Consider the following 19,966-nt stretch of genomic DNA (forward strand, 5'->3'; position numbering starts at 1 on the left):
GCATGGAGCCTGCTTAAGATTCTCTCTCTCTCCTTCTCCTTCTGCCCCTCCCCCAGCTCACAGGCGCACCCTCTCTCTCTCAAAAAAAAAAAAAACTACTATGTAATTCTTTAATGTAGCCTCCAAAGCAAATACTTTTCAACCTCTGAGCTATACAGAGAACAATCCAAAACAAACATGCCAATCTAACCTTCAGGATTGCTATCTGGCTCGTAAGTCCACAGAGTTCCTTGTTGTTTAAAGGTAGCATATTTCTTTTTCAATATTTCCAAGCCTTCTAAAGCCGTACTGTGTTCAGACAATGACTTTAAAAGGGAAATGTTATTTACTAATCCAGAGAGTGACGAAGGATTTCTAGGACTATTCCAATATTGTTTGCTTTCTCCATTAGTTTCTACTTCAATATGGTCATGGTCTAAACTTCTAATGCTTCGCAAATCTTCATATTCAGGAATATATGCTTCTGTGTCTTTGGAAATAGGATGCTTTTTTCCCAGAGGGTAAAACAAAGAATTGGAAACTTGGGTATTTGATTTATCAAGAGCAATACATTCTTCAGAGTGATTATGATTAACATTTAATTCTTGGATACTGATGTTGCTGCTCGAAGTTGACAGTAAAACCCGTTCATCATTTTTGTCTAAGTTACTTCCCATAATAAAAGTCTGAGGCTCAGTCTGTTCTGAGAATAGGCTATTTTCAGGAGACTGATTAGTGGCAATGTTTATACAAGGAGAATGTAAATTCAAGCTTATACCTTTAGATTTATTCAGTAGTGAAGCAACATCATAGTTAATTCTGACTTTTTGAATAGATTTATTAGCATTTTCATTATTATCTCTACATACATTATCAGTCCCCTCTAAAGATGAGTCAAAACTGCTTAATGTGTCACTACACTCTTCTATTTCTTTTCTAATGTTTCCAGTTTTCCAAGGTCCTGTGTCAATACCTACACAAGCTTTATCACAAAATTGTGATAGCAGAGTCTCTTTAATAGGAAATGTCTCTGTAGATTTATCCCTGATAGATGTTAAAAGAGACAAATGTTCACTGCCAACTTTCTTACAGCTTATATCTTCACATCTCTTTTGAACACCTGAACTGCTGACATTAACCAAAGCTTCTTTTACCCAACCCTCTGAATCCTGGGAAATTTTGTTGTCTTCCTGTGATTCCTCCTCAGTGTCGCTGGTTTCAAAATTGTTCAGATTAAAAGTCACCTCCACAAGTGGCTGTGTTACATTACTCATAGGTTCAGGAATACTATTAAGACTTCCATTATCAGTATTACTTTTAGAAAGCATGTTGGTAAAGTCATCAGAGAGCCTAGAATTGTTGCTTATAGAAGACTCAGTTCGCAGATGTTCAGATTCTGGCAGGAATGACAGTGGCTGTTTATATTTCTTTTCTGGTGCTCCACATAGAGTTATCTCCTGAGCATTTTCTCTAATGAGAATTGATCCTTTTAGACACATCTGGTCATTCTGTCTAACAGATATTTTATTATTTTTTTGAATGTCAGATTCAGATAATAAGCTATCACACTCCACACTACTACAGGTAACTGGTAAGCTGTTGCTTTTACAGAATGAGGGAATTTCTAATTTTACTTCCTGATCCAAAGATTGATCATTATCATCTACTGGCTTGTCTTCATTATACTTTTTACCCTTTTCAGCACATGTTACAAAGAACTGTTTCCCTTCTTGTACCAAAAGGTCTTTCAAATTTAAATTTGTATTATCTCCCTGGACCTTGGGTTTCCTTTCTTTATTATTTCCATCTTCAGTAGAAGAATGTACAGGTGAACTCTGTGAGGATAAATACACGGCCCATCGGCTTTTATTTCTCATGGTATTTTCTGATTGATGCTGGCAGTGTAAACTGTCTGTGCTCTTCTTCACCTCAGCACACTCTTCTTGCTCAGTTAGGCACTTTGGTTTAGTAGGAATGTTTTCATTTCCTTGTAGTTGTATCTGAGGGAGATGTTCTGTAATCCCAGAGCTTAGTTCTTTACACATACCAGTTGGTTTGGACTTTAGAAGAGCTAATATCTGTGCTTTGCTTCTGATGTTTTGTGAAACTGCTAAACAGTGAGATGTCAAACCATCTTTTTTTATGGCCTCATTGGTCAGTACAGAATCTGAATGCTTATTTACAGAATAGACAGGAGAGCAAAAATAATTTTCTTCACATAGCATTTCTGGGTTATTCTTGAAGGATGGAGTAGAGACAACAGAAGAAAAATGTAAGCCATCTGTCTCTCTGTTCTTGTAAGTGACACTCTTCTCAGGGTCTGTTGGCATATTATTTATATCTTTCTTACCAGCAGTAGAAAACAAAGGAGGTGTGCTGTAGAAGGGAGAAAGAAAAAGAGGACCAGGTTTCTTAGCCTCAAGTGATGCAGCTGATTCACCATTTTCTGTAATAACCATTTTCTTTGGCACTTGACGCGGTCCTCGAAAACCCTAAAAATATTAAAACAATTATTAGCTGTTCCACTATCCATAAAGAAACTTTGAAATGAACTGGCTAAAAAAAAAAAAGAAAAAGGAGTGTGTCTGTTTTGCAAGGTAAAGTAATAAAGATATAAAATTTCTAAGATTAAAATGTAAATACTCATTTGCATTAAGATTTTTCTAGTTAGGGTTTACTTCCTCTCTACCTAAACATATATTATGAAGTACCATTTTAATGATAGAGTGCAACAGTTTCAAATTCACTACTTCTTAAAACAATATTATAAATATATATTGATTTATTATTTTCAACAGAGAAACTTACAGTAAACTTCCTTTTTAAACCAGCAGGCTGACATCCCAGGGACCGGCCAGAGGATATAAATCTCCTTGGATTTAACTCCGGTGCTTCTTTAATGACATCCTGTTTAACAGCTATGCTTCCAGCAACTTTAACCTCCTCAACTGTGATTAAGTATCGATCACTTTCTAAGTCATCTCCAGGCTTCACCTAAATTTTAAAGAATAAATTTTAAAAAACAAATAAATTTTAAAAAGTAAATTTAAAATCATATACATCTAATTATTTAATTATGTGTTCCAGTAGGTCATTAGCACTAGCAAGACACAACAGATAATAAGTTAATGTTAAATGTATGAATCAATACCTAAATCTTCATTTATTATTATAGACTAGTTGTCAAATAAGCACAGAAAGAATAATAATAAAGCAAAAATTTTTCATTAATTTGTTTATTCAATAACACATATATGAGACCCTTTGTTGCATCAGGAGGTACAAAGACAAGCAAGACAAATATGCCCCTTCTCAAGGAGTTCACTAAGAATCCATACAACTAAATGTAATTTTTTAAAATTAGAGGTATCAGGGTGCCTGGGTGGCTCAGTTGTTAAGCGTCTGCCTTTGTCTCAGGTCATGATCCCAGGGTCCTGGGATCGAGCCCTGCATCAGGCTCCCCACTCAGTGGGAAGCCTGCTTCTCCCTCTCGCACTCCCCCTGCTTGTGTTCCCTCTCTCGCTGTCTCTGTCAAATAAATAAAATCTTTAAAAAAAAAAAATTTAACACCATGGCCAAAATCAACACAATAATAATAAGAATATGAATTTTAACACTTTTAGAATCACCATACTAAACTGCACTTTACATAAATTATTACTAATGTTTACACCAACGTAATAAAGTCTGTCTTATGGTCTGTTTTACAGTACAGAATTTAGACAAAGAGAGGCTAGGTTAGCTAGGAAGCATTTTAAAGTGGGAAATGAACCCAGAATGACCAAACTTTAATATCCTTATTCTTTACACTAAAATATGCCTTTAGTTCCCTTTCTTTCCCCAAATGGGGAAAAAACAGAATATTTGAGAAAATATTATATATAGGAATAATTTCCCAAAATATTTCCCACTATAGTTCTCAGCCTTCAAGACCATGTAATACAATTAGGTTAGAGTCACTTTCTGGGGTCAGATCCCAGCCCTACCACTGTAATTCTATGAACATGGACGTTATTGAATCTTTCGGTACTGCACTCCTATTCTAAAAAAAAAAAATCATAGCGTTGTGTAAAGATTAAATGAAACAATATCTAAAAGTTTTTAGCAAGGGTGTGGCAAATAATAAATGCTGAAGAAGTATTAGCTATAATTAATGCTATTAATACCATATCTATACTCTTTAACAAAATTCATAAAGAAATTTTTTAACTTAAATATAGAGATTTAAGTAACTTAAAAATAGGATAGAAATGTTAAAATACCTCAAGGCACTTAAGAAATATACTCTCCAAACACTCTCCTTTGTCATCATATAAAATTGCCTATATTAAAACAAAATAAATGTTAAAAAGAAACAAATTCTGCTTTTCTTAAACATCTTCAATAGCAAATCAAAAATGGTTGTATGAATAAATCCTATAATGAAAGAATTACCCAATTTGTTTTGGATTAGAAAGTATATCTATTTCAAATGTTTCCTAAGCAACTATTCAATCTGTGCAAGACAGCAAAAGTATATGCCTAAGAAATTCATGAACTTAATCTCTTCCAGGAGGATCCTGGAATGGAACTGGGAAGAAAACAGAATTGGAATGCATTAGAGGGCAAAACAGGAGGCAAGATGAGTAAACAGGGGTGCCTGAGTAGCTCAGTTGGTTAAGCGTCTGCCTTGGGCTCAGGTCATGATTCCAGGGTCCTGGGATTGAGCCCCAAGCTGGGCTCTCTGCTTAACAGGGAGTCTGCTTCTCCCTCTGTGCTCGCTCTCTCTCTCAAATAAATAAATAAAATCTTAAAAAAAAAAAGGATGTGGCATGGAAGATTGGGGAGATGATCAGTGCTTGAAATAAGTCATCAGCATTGGGAAAAGAGACATATGGGGTATAAGGAATAAAACTTGTTGAATGGAAGCAATAAGGGAGAAAAAGGAAGTTAAGGTAATATAATTATATTCTGGCTTTCTCCTTGTGTCTTTAGCCATTTTTTATAGCAGTTTCTCCACCAGCCCTTTAAATATTACTGTTTCCATCACTTTGGAGAATAGTTTGGCAGTTCTTAAAAGGTTAAAAACAGAGATGCCATGAGATCCAGCAATTCCACTCCACTCTGTATATATACAGAGCAATGAAAACATGTCTTCACAAAAACTTGCACACAAATGTTCATAGCAGCAAAAATAGCAGCCAAGGGGCGCCTGGGTGGCTCAGTCGTTAAGCGTCTGCCTTCGGCTCAGGTCATGATCCCAGGGTCCTGGGATCGAGCCCCACATCGGGCTCCCTGCTCAGCGGGAAAGCCTGCTTCTCCCTCTCCTACTCCCCCTGCTTGGGTTCCCTCTCTCGCTATGTCTTTCTCTGTCAAATAAATAAATAAAATCTTAAAAAAAAAAATAGCAGCCAAAATGTGGAAACAACTCAAATCTGTATCAGCTGAAGAATACATAAATAAAATGTGATACATCCACACAACAGACTATTACTGAGCAATAAAAATATTGAAACATGCTTCAACATGGATGAACCTTGAAAACATGCTAAATGAAAGAAGTCATTCAATGAAAGACTACCTATTGTACAATTCCATTCATGTGAAAGGTCCAGAATAGACAATCTATTGAGGCAAATCTATTGAGACAAAGAATAAGAGCAAAAGTTCTTACAATGACCAATAAGGCCTACATAATCCCCTTGATCTCCATTTTCATCCTTGCTCACTCTACTCCTTGTTGTCTGCCTAACCCACTAGACAAACATATTCATTTAGTTTACTGGTCTGTCTCCTCCATGTTGTTTCCATGAAGTCAGGGGTTCATGTGTTTTGTTCCCTCTGCATCCCCAAGAACAGTGTGTAACTCATAACAGGTGCTCAAAAAACATGTTAAAGAAATAAATGTAGGGGAGGGAGCCTGGGTGGCTCAGTTGGTTGGGCATCTGCCTTCAGCTCAGGTCATGATCTCAGGTCCTGGAATGGAGACCCGCATTGGGCTCCCTACTCAGCAGGGGTTCTGCTTCGCCCTCCTCCTCTCTCCCTCTGTTGTGTATGTGCTCACTCTCTCTCAACTAAATAAAATCTTAAAAAAAGAAAAAGAAAAAAAGAAAGAAATGTATGAATCCACTCAGGAAGCTTCAAATATCATCTAAAAGCCATGTACTCCCAATCAGTATTAGTAGCCCAGAACTTTCCTGAGTTCCAGGTCTCTATAGCCAATTATTTAAATGTTCCTATGACACTGCAAATCCATTAAGTTCAAAATGGAACTCAAAATCTTAATTTTGGGGTGCCTGGGTGGCTCATTTGCCTAGGCATCTGACTCTTGATATTGGCTCAGGTCATCTGCCTGAGATTTTCTCTCTCCCTCTGCCCCTTTCCCAGCTTGCTTGAGTGCATGTGCTCTCTCTATATATGTATATATAATAAATAAATAAATCTTTAAAAAAAATTTTAATTTTTTCTCCTAAACTTATGATTTTTCTTTTTGAGATATCCTATCTCAGTACCTCAGTGTATCCTATCACAATACAAAAACCTAAGAGTCATTATGGATTCTTTTCACCTTCCATGTCCAAGACCTTAAGGTTCTATAATAATTTCACAATTTCTCTCTAATCATCCTTTCTCTCCATTGTCATTGCTAATGCCTGCTTGGTCAGACCCCCACCACTTTCTGTCTACATTATTCTTTAGCCTACAGTCTTCTTAAATTCAATCTTTCATCCTACACAGCTTTAGTTATGTTATACATTGTTGCCAGAATGATATAAAAAAGAAATATGATTATGTCACTCTTCTGCTCATAATTCTTCACTGGCCCCTAAAGCTGAGTATACAATGTTCTTTGTGATAGGACTCCTGACTACCTCTTCAAGCCATATATTCTACAATTTCCCAATATGAGCCCTTCATTCCAGGCATATTTAACTGCTTATAGTTGCCCAAATTTTTAATAGTTTCATACCTTTATGTTGTTATAGCTATGACACTATCTTTAGCTCCCTTCCCTCTAACCTATCAATTCTGTTTACAAAACAAATACTCAAAAAAATACTCTTTATCTGGAAAGACTTCTCTGAACCAGAATCAGACTTTGATATCGCTCCCACAGAACCCTAAGTATATCTCTATACATATTATAATCCTTATATTCTTAGATAAAAGCTGCTTAAAGACAAAAACTATTAAGTTAACATTTATTGCATTCTTACAATGTGCCAGGTACTTTAAGAGGTTTATACATTTTCTCATTTAATCCTCAAGACAACTTTATTAAAGAGACTGTAGGCCTTGAGAAGTTAAATAACTTGCCAAGATTATACATCTAGAAAGTGAAGAGCCAGGATTCAAACTAAGGTCTATGTGACATTAACTGGTCTTCCACATAGTCTTTATATATCTTATTTAAATTGTCCCACTGCCTACCAGCAACATGTTTATTAAATGACTCAATTAATGAAAATAAGTAACCCTGACAGCAAGAATTTAGACAGGTAAAGACAGGTAAAGATAATACTAGCAAGAGAAATGGCGTAAGCAGTGGCTTGGATTTGAGAACAAGGGTGTTATTTAGTATACAGAGAGATTACTAACTTTTCTAGATCACAGAAAATCCATGGAACTAACTTGAATTTATCTTGTTTTCCTATGACTTACCAACGTAAGGGATAAAATAGACATTCAATAAATACATGCTATACGCTGAAGATAAAATTGGATTACACCACTAGCGTGACCCAATATTATGATTTTGTACCCAAAGACATGAAGAATATGCAGAATCTAACCAGATGTCTTTTTAATATAAGACAAAATCTGTAAGACTTTGAAGACTTGGCCCAACCAAAGAGGAAAAATATTTTTTAAAAAATTACATAGGGGCACCTGGGTGGCTCAGGTGTCAAGCGTCTGCCTTCGGCTCAGGTCATGATCCCAGGGTCCTGGGATCGAGCCCCACATCGGTCTCCCTGCTCCGCGGGAAACCTGCTTCTCCCTCTTCCACTCCCCCTGCTTGTGTTCCCTCTCTCACTGTGTCTCTCTCTGTCAAATAAATAAAATCTTTAAAAAAAATAAAATCTAGGGCGCCTGGGTGGCTCCATTGGTTAAGCGACTGCCTCTGGCTCAGGTCATGATCCTGGAGTCCCGGGATCAAGTCCCGCATCGGGCTCTCCGCTCAGCGGGGAGTCTGCTTCTCCCTCTGACCCTCTTCCCTCTCGTGCTCTCTATCTCTCATTCTCTCTCTCTCAAATAAATAAATAAAATCTTTAAAAAAATAAAATAAAAATAAAATAAAATTTAAAAGTAAAAATAAAAAATTACATAGAATATCATCAACAGTGAATGGATTAGTTTAGACAAACTATTAAAAAATATGAAGATAGGCATAGACATTCATCTACTCAAATCAAAAGAAATAGATGATATGACTTAAACCCAAGATATCAACTACGAGACCCTTTCTAAAGGGCATGGACTTGGCGATCCCGTTGTTACTCCAACTAAACACAAGGTTCAACATGTCCCTTTATGATGCTGGAAAGGTTACACTGATTATAACCCTAGGTCTCAACTCTCAGGCCGGAATCTAATTTGTAACTTCAGTTCACTGGTATAACTCTAATTTACTTGGGACAATAACATTTGTATTTAAAGTTAGTTTATTTACTTATTTATTTATTTTTAAAGTACTCTCTACATCCAATGTGGGGTTCGAACTCATGACCTCAAAATCAAGAGTCACATGCTCTTTGGACTGAGCCAGCCAGGGGGCTCTTATGGGAAAGTGCCTTTTAACTCCTGAAACATTTAGAACTGGATAGTGATTAAGGCAGTAATTCAAACCAAAAATATCAATGTTTTGAACTAAGATCATGAATAGGTTTTAGTAATTATGCAATCAATGATTTTAAAGTAATTTGTGTTATTTTAATTTTCAAAAAATATTTTTTACTTTTTTTTTAAAGATTTTATTTATTTATTTGAGAGACAGTGAGAGACAGCACGAGAGGGAAGAGGGTCAGAGGGAGAAGCAGACTCCCCGCTAAGCAGGGAGCCCGATGTGGGACTCGATCCCAAGACTCCAGGATCATGACCTGAGCTGAAGGCAGTCGCCCAACCAACTGAGCCACCCAGGCGCCCCCAAAAAATATTTTTTACTTTTATTTATTTATTTTTTAAGATTTTATTTGGGGGCACCTGGATGGCTCAGTCATTAAGTGTCTGCCTTTGGCTCGGGTCATGATCCTAGAGACCTGGGACTGAGCCCCACATCAGGCTCCCTGCTCCATGGGAAGCCTGCTTCTCCCTCTCCCACTCCCCTTGCTTGTGCCCCTTCTCTCACTGTGTCACTCTCTGTCAAATAAATAAATAAAATCTTTAAAACAAACAAAAAAATAAATAAAGATTTTGTTTATTTGTCAGAGAGAGAGAGAGAGCGCGCGCACACACAAGCAGGGGGAGTGGCAAGCAGAAGGGGAAGCGGGCTCCACTCTGAGCAAGGAGCTGGACACGGGACTCGATCCGAGGACACACGACTCCATCTGAGGACCCACGATCATGACAGGAGCTGAAGGCAGATGTTTAACCAACTGAGCCACCCAGGCATCCCTATTTTTTACTTTAAAAGATACTTCTAGGGGCGCTTGGGTAACTCAGTCAGTTGTGTCCAACTCTTGATTTTGGCTCAGGTCATGATCTCAGGGTCATCAGATCGAGTCCCACATCAGGCTCCAAGCTGGGCATGGAGCCTGCTTAAGATTTTCTCTCTCCCTCTCCCTCTGCCCCCTCCTCCCCAATCCCACTCCCTCTCCCTCTCTCTCTCAAAAAGAAAAGGTGCTTTAATGCTTCAATTTACATTTTACATGCATCTAACAGATTAGACAAATTACACATTAATGATGCCAAATGTGTAACTGAGAAATTCATTTTGGATAGGTTACTTTTTAATTGAAAGTTAATTTTACTAAGTTTATAAATGGCATTAGAATGCTTATATTTTAAGGATAACTATGTTTATGTTTAATTTCTTAGATACACTAGAAGGATTTAATTGGGAGGTTTTTGTTTGCTAGGGCAACTAAAATGCTAAAGAAAGAAACTTAGGGGCAGCTGGCTGGCTCAGTCAATACAGCATGCAACTCTTTGGATTTATGTTTGAGCCCCACCTTGGATGTAGAGATTACTTTAAAAAGGGGGGTGGGGTGGCACCTGGCTGGCTTTTTTTAAGATTTTATTTATTTATTTGAGAGAGAGAGAAAAAGAGAGCACAAGAAGGGGGAGGGTCAGAGGGAGAAGCAGACTCCCCGCTGAGCAGACAGCCTGATGTGGGACTTGATCCCAGGATTCCAGGATCATGACCTGAGCCGAAGGCAGTCGCTCAACCAACTGAGCCACCCAGGAGCCCCACCTGGCTGGCTTGGTAGGAGCATTTGACTCTTGATCTCAGGTTTGTGTGTTCAAGACCCATGTAGTGAGTGAAGATTACTTAAAAAAAAAAAAATCTTAAAAAGAAAATCAAATAAATTTGTAAATTTAAAATATTTAAAATTTTGTTTGTTGATAGACGGATTATTAAAAGTATCTAGTTTGGGGCACCTGGATGGCTCAATCGGTTGAACACCTGACTCTTGGTTTCAGCCGGGGTTGTGATCTCAGGGTCATGATCTCAGAGTCGTGAGATGGGGCCCTGTGTCAAGCTCTTCACTGGGTGTGGAGCCTACTTGGGATTCTCTCTCCCTCTCCCTCTGCCCACTAGTGCTCACACACTCTCTCTCTTTCAAAAATAATAATAATAATAAAATAAAATCCTTAAAAAAATGTATCTAGTAGGGCACCTGGGTGGCTCAGTCGGTTAAGTGTCTGCCTTCGGCTCAGGTCATGATTCCAGGGTCTTGAGACTGAGCCCCACATCAGGCTCCCTGCTCAGCGGGAAGCCTGCTTCTCCCTCTCCCTCTGCCCCCCAACTTGTGCTCTCTCTTTTGCTCTGCGCTCTCACTCTCAAGTAAATAAAATCTTTGAAAAATAGTATTTAGCTTGTGCAACTTAAGTTGACTGAACACTAAACCTACTGAAAGTTAAACTAAAGTTAATAGAATTTGTAAATTGAACTTGAAGGCTTAAAGCAAAACTAGTTTTTCTTTTAATTTTCTGTTTTGTTAATTCACTAATAATAATAAGTAGCCTTTCTACATTGAGAAGCTTGTCTTACTGATGACTTCACAATGATAGATACGTGGAGTAAGAAGAGAATATGGAATAAGTCAGAGAAAGACAATTATATGATTTCACTCATATGTGGAATTTAAGAAACAAAACAGAGGAAGGGAGGGAAAAATAAAATAAAATAAAATAAGACGAAATCAGAGAGGGAGACAAATCATAAGAGACTTTTTTTTTTTTAAGATTGTGTTTATTTATTTGACAGAGAAAATGAGAGCACAAGCAGGGGGAACAGCAGAGGGAGACTGAGAAGCAGACTGCTGAGCAAGAAGCCCGATGTGGGGCTCGAACCCAGGATGCTGGAATCATGACCTGAGCCGAAGGCAGGTGCTTAACCAACTAAACCATCCAGGCGCCCCAAAAGACTCTTAACTATAGGAAACAAACTGAGGGTTGCTGGAGGGGAGGCGGGTGGGGGGATGGGGTAACTGGGTGATGGACATTAAGGAGGGCACATGATGTAATGAGCACTGGATGTTATATGTAACTGATGAATCACTGAACTGTACCTCTGAAACTAATAATATACTATATGTTAATTGAATTTAAATAAAATAAATTTAAAAAAAAACAGAATATGGAGATCTGTAACTGCTGAGGAGCAGGACTCCTAACTTCATATATTATCAACTCAAGTGTAATAAAGTTGTTCTTTTAAATTTGTAGTACTAAGAGAGACAACAGACTTGTTAGGATATGGGCTCTGGAGCCAAAAAGCCTAGTGTTACATATGACTCCTCCACTCTCTAGCTGTGAGATCTGTGGACAAGCTACTTGATCTCTCTGTGTCTCAGTTTCAACCTCAGTAAAATACAGAGAAAAACAGTACTCTAAAAGGGGAGTTATGTAGACTAAGTAACTTGACACATTAAAAGCATGCCTGGCACACGACAATATAAGTTTTTTTAAAAATCCATTTGGGGGAGGGGCGACTGGGTGGCTTAGCTGGTTAAGCGTCTGCTTTTGGCTCAGGTCATGATCCCAGGGTCCTGGGATGGAGTCCTGTATTGGGCTCCCTGCTCAGCAGGGAGCCTGCTTCTCCCTCTCCCTCTGCTGCTCCCCCTGCTTGTTCTCTCTCTGTCAAATAAATAAAATCTTTAAAAAAAAAAAATCCATTTGGGGGAGGGTAGCAGGGGGGTTGCTAAATGGATGAAAGGAGTCAAAAGATTCAAAACTCTAGTTATAAAATAATGTACAGCAGGGCGCCTGGGTGGCTCAGTTGTTAAGCGTCTGCCTTTGGCTTGGGTCATGATCCCAGGGTACTGGGATCGAGCCTCACATTGGGCTCCCTGCTCAGCGGGAAGCCTGCTTCTCCCTCTCCCAATCTCCTGCTTGTGTTCCCTCTCTTGCTGTCTCTCTCTCTCTCTGTCGAATAAATAAATAAAATCTTAAATAATAATAATAATGTACATCATGATGACCATAATTAATAACACTGTATTGCATATTTAAAAGTTGCTAAGAGTAAATCTTGAAAGTCCTCACCACAAAAAATAAAAGGAAAAAATCTTGTTAACTATGGTGACAGATGGTAACTACAATTATCATTTTGCAATGCATACAAATATCAAATTATTATGCTGTATACCTGAAACTAATATTATGTTAAATGTCAATTATACCTCAATAAAAATAAGCAAACAGAGCTCTCCATAACTGGATGGGCCTTATCCAATCAGTGGAAGGACTGAAGAGAACAGAAAGACTGAGTAAGAGAAAACTCTTCCTGCCTGACTGTCTCTGAGCTGGGACATGAATGCTCTCCTGCCTTTTGACTGAAACTGAAACACCAGCTCTTCCTGAGTCTCAAACCTCCCATCATTTATACTGAAACTACACAGTTGGCTTTGTTGGGTCTTCATCTTACCAACTACAGATCTTGGCACTTATCAGCCTCCACAATCACATGATTCAATTCCCTAGAATAAATCTCTTCTTTTTCCTCTCTGTATATATATATATATATATATATATATATATATATATATACACACACACACACATACATACATGCATATATATATATATATGTATATATACATATATATGTATGCATAGAGACTGGGGCATCTGGGTGGCTCAGTTAAGCATCTGCCTTTGGCTCAGGTCATGATCCCAGAGTCCTGGATGGAGGCCCACTTTGGGCTCCTTGCTCAGTTGGGAGCCTGCTTCTCTCTCTCCCTCTACCCCCCAACCTCGTGCTCTCTCACTCTCTCTCTCAAAATAAATAAAATCTTTTCTTAAAAAGAGATTAAAGAGAAAGATTTATATATCTAAAATCTTTTCTTAAAAAGAGATTAAAGAGAAAGATTTATATATCTTTATATATTTCTGTGTAAGTACATACTCAACTGAGTTCTAAGGAATATTTTAAAGTTTGAGAAGAGACTGAGCCCATGGAGAATACTTAGATGTCAGTAAGCAACCTCAGGAAAGTGTGGTGTCACAGAAGTCAAATGAAGACTTGTTATGAAGAATGGAGGACCCAAAGCTGTTGCATAAGGTCATGAGAACTGGTAAGAGAAAATTACAATTCAGCAGATGCAGATACTTGGGGTGAAAAAAGAAACCCATAGAGAAAGATCAGCATATCTAGTAAAGTGAAAGATCACCCAGTAAATAATTCTCTCAAGACCATTAGGATCAGAGGGCCTGGGTGGCTCAGTTGGTTAAGCATCTGACTTTGGCTCGGGTCATGATCTCGGGGTCCTGGGATCGAGTCCCGTGTCGGGTTCTGTGCTCAGTGGGGAGCCTGCTTCTCTTCTCCCTCTGCCCCTCCCCCCCAGCTCATGCTCTCTCTCTCTCTAATAAAATCTAAAAAAAAAAAAAAAAAAAAACCCCAAAAAACCAAACCCCTCCCCCCGAAAAAAGACTGACAGGATATCATAACCAAAGTAAATGATTCAAAGAAAACCTGAAAATAGAACTCTATACATAATTTTAGACATTGGCAGCTTTCCTAAAAATGGTGTGTCAACTCTATATGTACCATTCCATTGTGAGCATTATGGTGTTAGAAATATATTTTAATAGAGTTTTTTTGTATCATTAAACTCTTATTGGCTGTAAAGAAAAAATGTGCCAAAATAAAAAGTTTTACAGAAAATCTAATTCAAATTTTAAAAATCAAAACAAATTAAATAATATTTACTGAACTTTTAAAACATACAAATTAATCACTGTAATGTGACATTCATTTGACAACTTTTTTTTTAAATTTTACTTATTTATTTGAGAGAGAAAGAATGAGAGACAGAGAGCACAAAAGGGAAGAGGGTCAGTGAGAGAAGCAGACGCCCTGCTAAGCAGGGAGCCAGATGTGGGACTTGATCCGAGGACTCCAGGATCGTGACCTGAGCCAAAGGCAGTCACTTAACCAACTGAGCCACCCAGGCGCCCTCATTTGACAACTTTTATAAGCTGACAACGATATCAGCTTATGGACATATCCAACATTTTATCATCTACAGAGTCTTCTTAATATTCAATCAAAAGGCAAGAATCTAGCTTTTGCACTCCATAGTCAATTGCCTTGTACTTACTTTGTTTCCTAAGTGAGTGATCTTCAGAATTCCATCTTGCCACACTTTTGACTTCTTCATCTTTTGATGAGTATACAGTACCTTATTTCCAAAAGTACAAAAGAAATGGTTTCTACTTACATGTATTAAATGTTGCATATTCTTATACCCTTCCTATATAAAAAAATATTTAGACATCTTTTAATAAAAGATAACATAACAGTAACAATAAAATATCGAGGTCCCTGGGGTAGAGCATGTGACTCCTGATCTCAGGGTTTTGAGTTCAAGCTCCATGTTGGGCATAGAGCTTACATTAAATAAATAACAAAACATAAATTTAAAAAAAAAAAACTCCGTAGTAAAAGGCACAGCAGGGGAGAAGGGAGAGGTAAAATCTAAGGAGAAAACTGAAAACTTATTTGAGCAACAAAAATCATTTTGAGCTCAGTCATCAGTAGGAAGGAAAAAATTTGTTGGGTTACATAGAAGTCATCATCTGAGCTCAAAATGTAGTCCAGACTCCTAGAGGTTCCCAAGATTTTTTCAGCGGTCTTGGGGTCAAAACTATTTTCGTGATGTTATTTGTCTTTTCACTCTCATTTCTTCCGTCATGCATAGTGGTCTCCTAGGGTTATGTATGTGCAGTGTTGCAAGATTCAATTTCAGATTAAATGCAGAGGCAGATCTGAGAATGTAGTTGTCTATTAAATCAAATGGTAAGGGGATTTGCAAAAAAATGTATAGCAATGCTACTTTTTTCAATGTGGTTTTTTTCCTGTTGTTGTTTTGGAAAATATAGCTATTTCCATTTTTAAAAAGTAATTTATGTTCAATGTAATGGGTTTTTTAAATGAATTAATAAATATTTTTTAAATTTCTGAAAGACATCAATAAATATAAGCCCCATAATCAGAAATTCTCTGGGCTTCTCAATAATTTCTAAGAGTATAAAAGCATCCTAAAACCAAACAGTTTAAGAATCACTGATCAAGATAGAAGAGGCAAGGCAATTCTTCAAAAGAAATTATTTCCTGTTCCTAACAAAGAGCTTACAAAGGGTTTGTTCCAAAGGATTTTGTATCACTAACGTGAGTAGTAGGCAAGAGATAAAAGTTGCCAGAAAAATACAGGGCAGGGCGCCTGGGTGGCTCAGTCGGCTGAGTGTCTGCCTTCGGCTCAGGTCATAATCCCAGGGTCCTTGGGATCAAGCTCCGCATCGGGCTCCCTGCTTGGCGGGAAGCCTGTTTCTCCCTCTCCCACTCCCCCTGTTTGTGTTCCCTCTCTTGCTGTGTCTCTCTCTGTCAAATAAATAAATAAAATCTTAAAAAAAAATACAGGGCAATATTTGAGACATACATACTTATACCAAAAAAATTACTCACTGTTTATCTGATACTCAAATTTATCTAAGTGTCCTGCTTTAGGTTTTGAGTTTTGTTTTTTGTTAAATCTGTCAACGCCAGCAAGAGATTTGTGAAATGTGGAAGGAAGAAAGAAAAAAGGAAATAGTGGGAAGCCTGCATGGCTGGCTCAGTCAGTGGAGTATGTAACTCTTGATCTCAGGGTTGTGAGTCCAAGTCCTACACTGGGTATAGAGATGACTTAAAAATAAAATCTTAAAAAAATTTAAAAATAGAGGATTTAAAAACAAAAGAAAAAAGGAAATAGAGAAAACTGTTAGACTCACAATAAATTCCTGGCTTTCCATTATTTCTTCTGAAACTATAAACCAGTCAGGTCCAGAAAATAATGGTGGTTATTCAATTATTTATACGACCTAAAATAAAAATAGACAAAGAATATTCAACCCTGATGAAAAGAATATCGAATACGACTGTTTCCCACAAACTCTTGACAGGAGAGAGGAATCTAAGAGTTCTAAGACTATGTGATTACCAAGGGAAACCCAGGTGTAATCAAATTATCTGATACTAAATACAAAACAAAAGAGTGATCCCACCCGGTTGAAAGAGAATTTGCCAAGTAAAGAGAAAACTAAATAAAATGTATAAAATAATTAGTAGTGTGCTAAGCTTTTTTCCAAATGCCATAACATGTATCAGAAAACCATCCCTCTTCCCCCAACATTTCAGTTCCTTACGGAAAGAGCTTCTATTTTCCAATTGCTATGGCCACCACAAGATGGCCCCCTTGCGTTTTGAATTTTTCCTTCTATATCACAGTATCCAGGATCTAATACACAAATTTGCTCTGCAAGGAATAATCTTTTCAATACCACTGCAATGAGTACGGTATTTATCCTATGCTACTGGATAAAACTGTTATTGTGGGCAAATTTGGAAATCAAAAATTACTGATGGTGAACTGATTACTGATGGTGAACCGAAGTAGTAAATGGAGATGCCAAAAAAAATTTTTTTTTTCTAAAGTAGTGGTTCCGAAGACATGATCCCTGGACCAACAGCATCTAGTTAGAAATTCAAGTTCTTGGGTCCTGCCCCTGACCTTTTAAATCAGAAAGTCTGAGGTTGGACCCAGTACTTCTTTTTAACATGTCCTGCAGGTGATAGTGATACATGCTCAAGTTTGAGAACACAGGGCTAAAAGACCTAGGATGATTCAATAAAACTATAATTTGCAATTCTGGATTCAATTCCCCCTTCATACATACAAGATATACCACATACATATTATTTATAAATTACATGTATTTATTTAGGACTTCCTTTAGCATTTGCCAGACACTGCTAGGTTGAGGTACTATAATGAACAAATACTATTTTTAATCAGGGACTTTCCAGTATAGCAGGCTGATAAACAGTAATTACAATAAAACGTGACAGAAAAAAGCACAGGAAGGGACCCAACTCGGTCTATGGCATCAAATAAGGCTTCCCAAAGAACATGTCTAAGCTGTAAGCTAAAATAACTATAACCAAAAGAAAATGCCAGGAATGTATTTCCAAAAAGGAATCAATATAAACAAGGGCCTATGAAAGACAGAGCAAGGCAGGACCAAGGAACTCAGTACAATTAAGGGGTCAATGTAAGATAGTGAATAGTGAGAGAGAAGACTGAAAAAATGAGCAATAATATGAGTCAGAGGGCTTTCTATGCTATGCTGAGTTCTTTGAACTTTATTCTATAAAGGAAGTACGAACGGTAGGGTTTTAAGAATAAGATTACATAATCTGACTTGGGTTTTGCAAAGATTGCACTGGTTGCTAAAATAGGAGAGATAAGGGATTAGGCAAATGAGATATGAATACTTGCCCCATAACATAGCTCACAGGACAGGACACAGGCCTACAGAGGCACTGCCTTCCAGAGATAAAACTCCCATATTCCATATCCCTCCCCTCAAGCCCAAAGGAATTGCTAAATGCCTAATGAATGCCAAGAAGATAACAGAGGTCCAGAGAAACACGTCATTCACTACTACTTTTAGAGCAACTTGCTCCCAACACTGAATGTGTTGGACATTTTACATCTGTATTGAGACTACATGGTGTAGGCACAGTGTTTGCCATGTGGCAGTTATTGATATGAGATCTCTTTAATAACAGCTATCATTTATTCAGTGTAATTTTATGCTAGACACCTAACATGCTTTAAATGCTCACAACCTTATGGTATAGATACTATTTTTTACAAAAAAGGAAACTAAGGTACATAATAGTATGTAATCTGCTCAAGATCACAAAACAAATGGCAGATTCAGAATTTAAAACTAAGTAGTCAAGAGGTCCTTAGTTGGCTCAGTCTGTAGAGCATGCAACTCTTGATCTCCCAGTCATGAGTTCAAGCCCCATGTAGGGCATAAAGTTTACTTAAAAAAAAAGAAATTTTAAAAACTAAGTAGTCTAAATTCTGGTGCTCATACTCACAAATATGACACGATTATTGAGTACGTAGTATGTCAGGCAAAGTTTTGGACTACTTTATATTATATATATACTATATGTTATATATATAATACTACATATTACATATTTTTATTATATATATAATTGCATATATTTGTCAATCTCAGAATCCTGAAGAGTAGATATTACCACAACATACAGATTACTAATCCAGTATTTACTAATTTAAGATTACTTATATTCTGTTTAGGAACTGCAAGATAAATTCCCCATTGTTTTCCTAAATTAGAGATATTACTTGCGGGGCTTACAATTTAAAAGGAACTGTGAAGATCCATATCCTCATAAGTGGTAAATTAGATTATAATAAAATAAAGACTAGCTAAAAAAAAAAGGCTAGCTTTATTTTAAAATATTTAGAAGAGGTCTAAATTCCTACATTCGAAGGACAGTCAATAGTCCTTTTTTACCATTAAAAAGGAAAAATGGTATTGGCTAACAAATGACATATTTAAGTGCAAATATAAAAAAAATTTCTTAAAGTCTTCATCTAGCCACATCAAGTGTTCACCCACCTCTAACGGGCGGAAGTTTAATGTACAAAGTTTTTAAAGCGGTATGGAGACCTCAGATGTGGTAATTATATAACCACAGACATGCACACATACCCCCCCAACCATATATATTCCCACACGTCCTTACGCTGCTTTATACATTCATATATAAAATTCGGTGTTCTCAACAAAATATGAGCCATTCTTCCTTTTAAGATGTTTTTGGTCTTTTTGTTTTGGAACAAGCAGGACCTTTAGAATGGTTCAGATTTAAAAGTTCCAGAGTCTCGAACCCAATATTCTGTTAAGAAGCCATTCAGTCCAAATAACCAAGAGAAGCCAACATTTGCCAAAATAGTAATTACCATGACTCTGTGTAACCAAATGGCAATGAGACTTGACCCTCTGTCAGTCCTAAATGCAAACACCAAAACCCTCTCTGGTCCTTACACTTAACGCGGAAACTGCAAAGCAGAGGCTGGGGAAAGCGGTAAAGACGAGGCACCAATTTTAGAGATTCGGAGCAAGCTGTGACTGTCACTATCCAAACCTGGTTCCATACAGCACCAGCAACGGTCCGCTTCTGGCGGAATAGTCTTTCAACCCTTTGCCCTAAATTGCGACGCCTCCTCTCGCTCAAATCCCTTTGCCTATACACCCCCACTCCGAGGAAACAACTGACCTCACCTGTCCATAAAAGCCACTTTCGAATTTCTCCCGCGAAAGACTGTGACGTCATTAACCTGGGACCGCACCAAATCAGGACCCAATACTCAGCCCGCCCACCAGAACCGGCGTTTTCAAACCGCCAATCAAACTTTTCATTGTCTGCGAGCCTCCTTGGCCAGCCGGGTAATCCAACGCCCCGCCCCCAGCGCCA

General features: G+C 37.6%; 1 protein-coding gene across 1 annotated transcript in view; it reads right to left on the reverse strand.

Annotated features, from left to right (window-relative positions):
* ZGRF1 (zinc finger GRF-type containing 1) overlaps positions 1 to 19,936 on the reverse strand; it is an 88,169-nt gene extending 68,233 nt beyond the window's left edge. Inside the window, exons 1-6 of the mRNA XM_027599161.2 lie at positions 19,774 to 19,936; positions 16,393 to 16,482; positions 14,724 to 14,804; positions 4,242 to 4,301; positions 2,788 to 2,973; positions 191 to 2,471 (exon numbers count right to left, since the gene is read on the reverse strand). Of these exons, the coding sequence (XP_027454962.2) occupies positions 191 to 2,471; positions 2,788 to 2,973; positions 4,242 to 4,301; positions 14,724 to 14,804; positions 16,393 to 16,413 (2,629 nt within the window). The 5' untranslated portion in view covers positions 16,414 to 16,482; positions 19,774 to 19,936. The remainder of the gene's footprint in view (positions 1 to 190; positions 2,472 to 2,787; positions 2,974 to 4,241; positions 4,302 to 14,723; positions 14,805 to 16,392; positions 16,483 to 19,773) is intronic.
* Between the last annotated feature and the right edge of the window lie 30 nt (positions 19,937 to 19,966).

This window comes from Zalophus californianus, chromosome 2 (assembly GCF_009762305.2).
Source record: "Zalophus californianus isolate mZalCal1 chromosome 2, mZalCal1.pri.v2, whole genome shotgun sequence".
Classification (NCBI taxonomy): Eukaryota; Metazoa; Chordata; class Mammalia; order Carnivora; family Otariidae; genus Zalophus; species Zalophus californianus.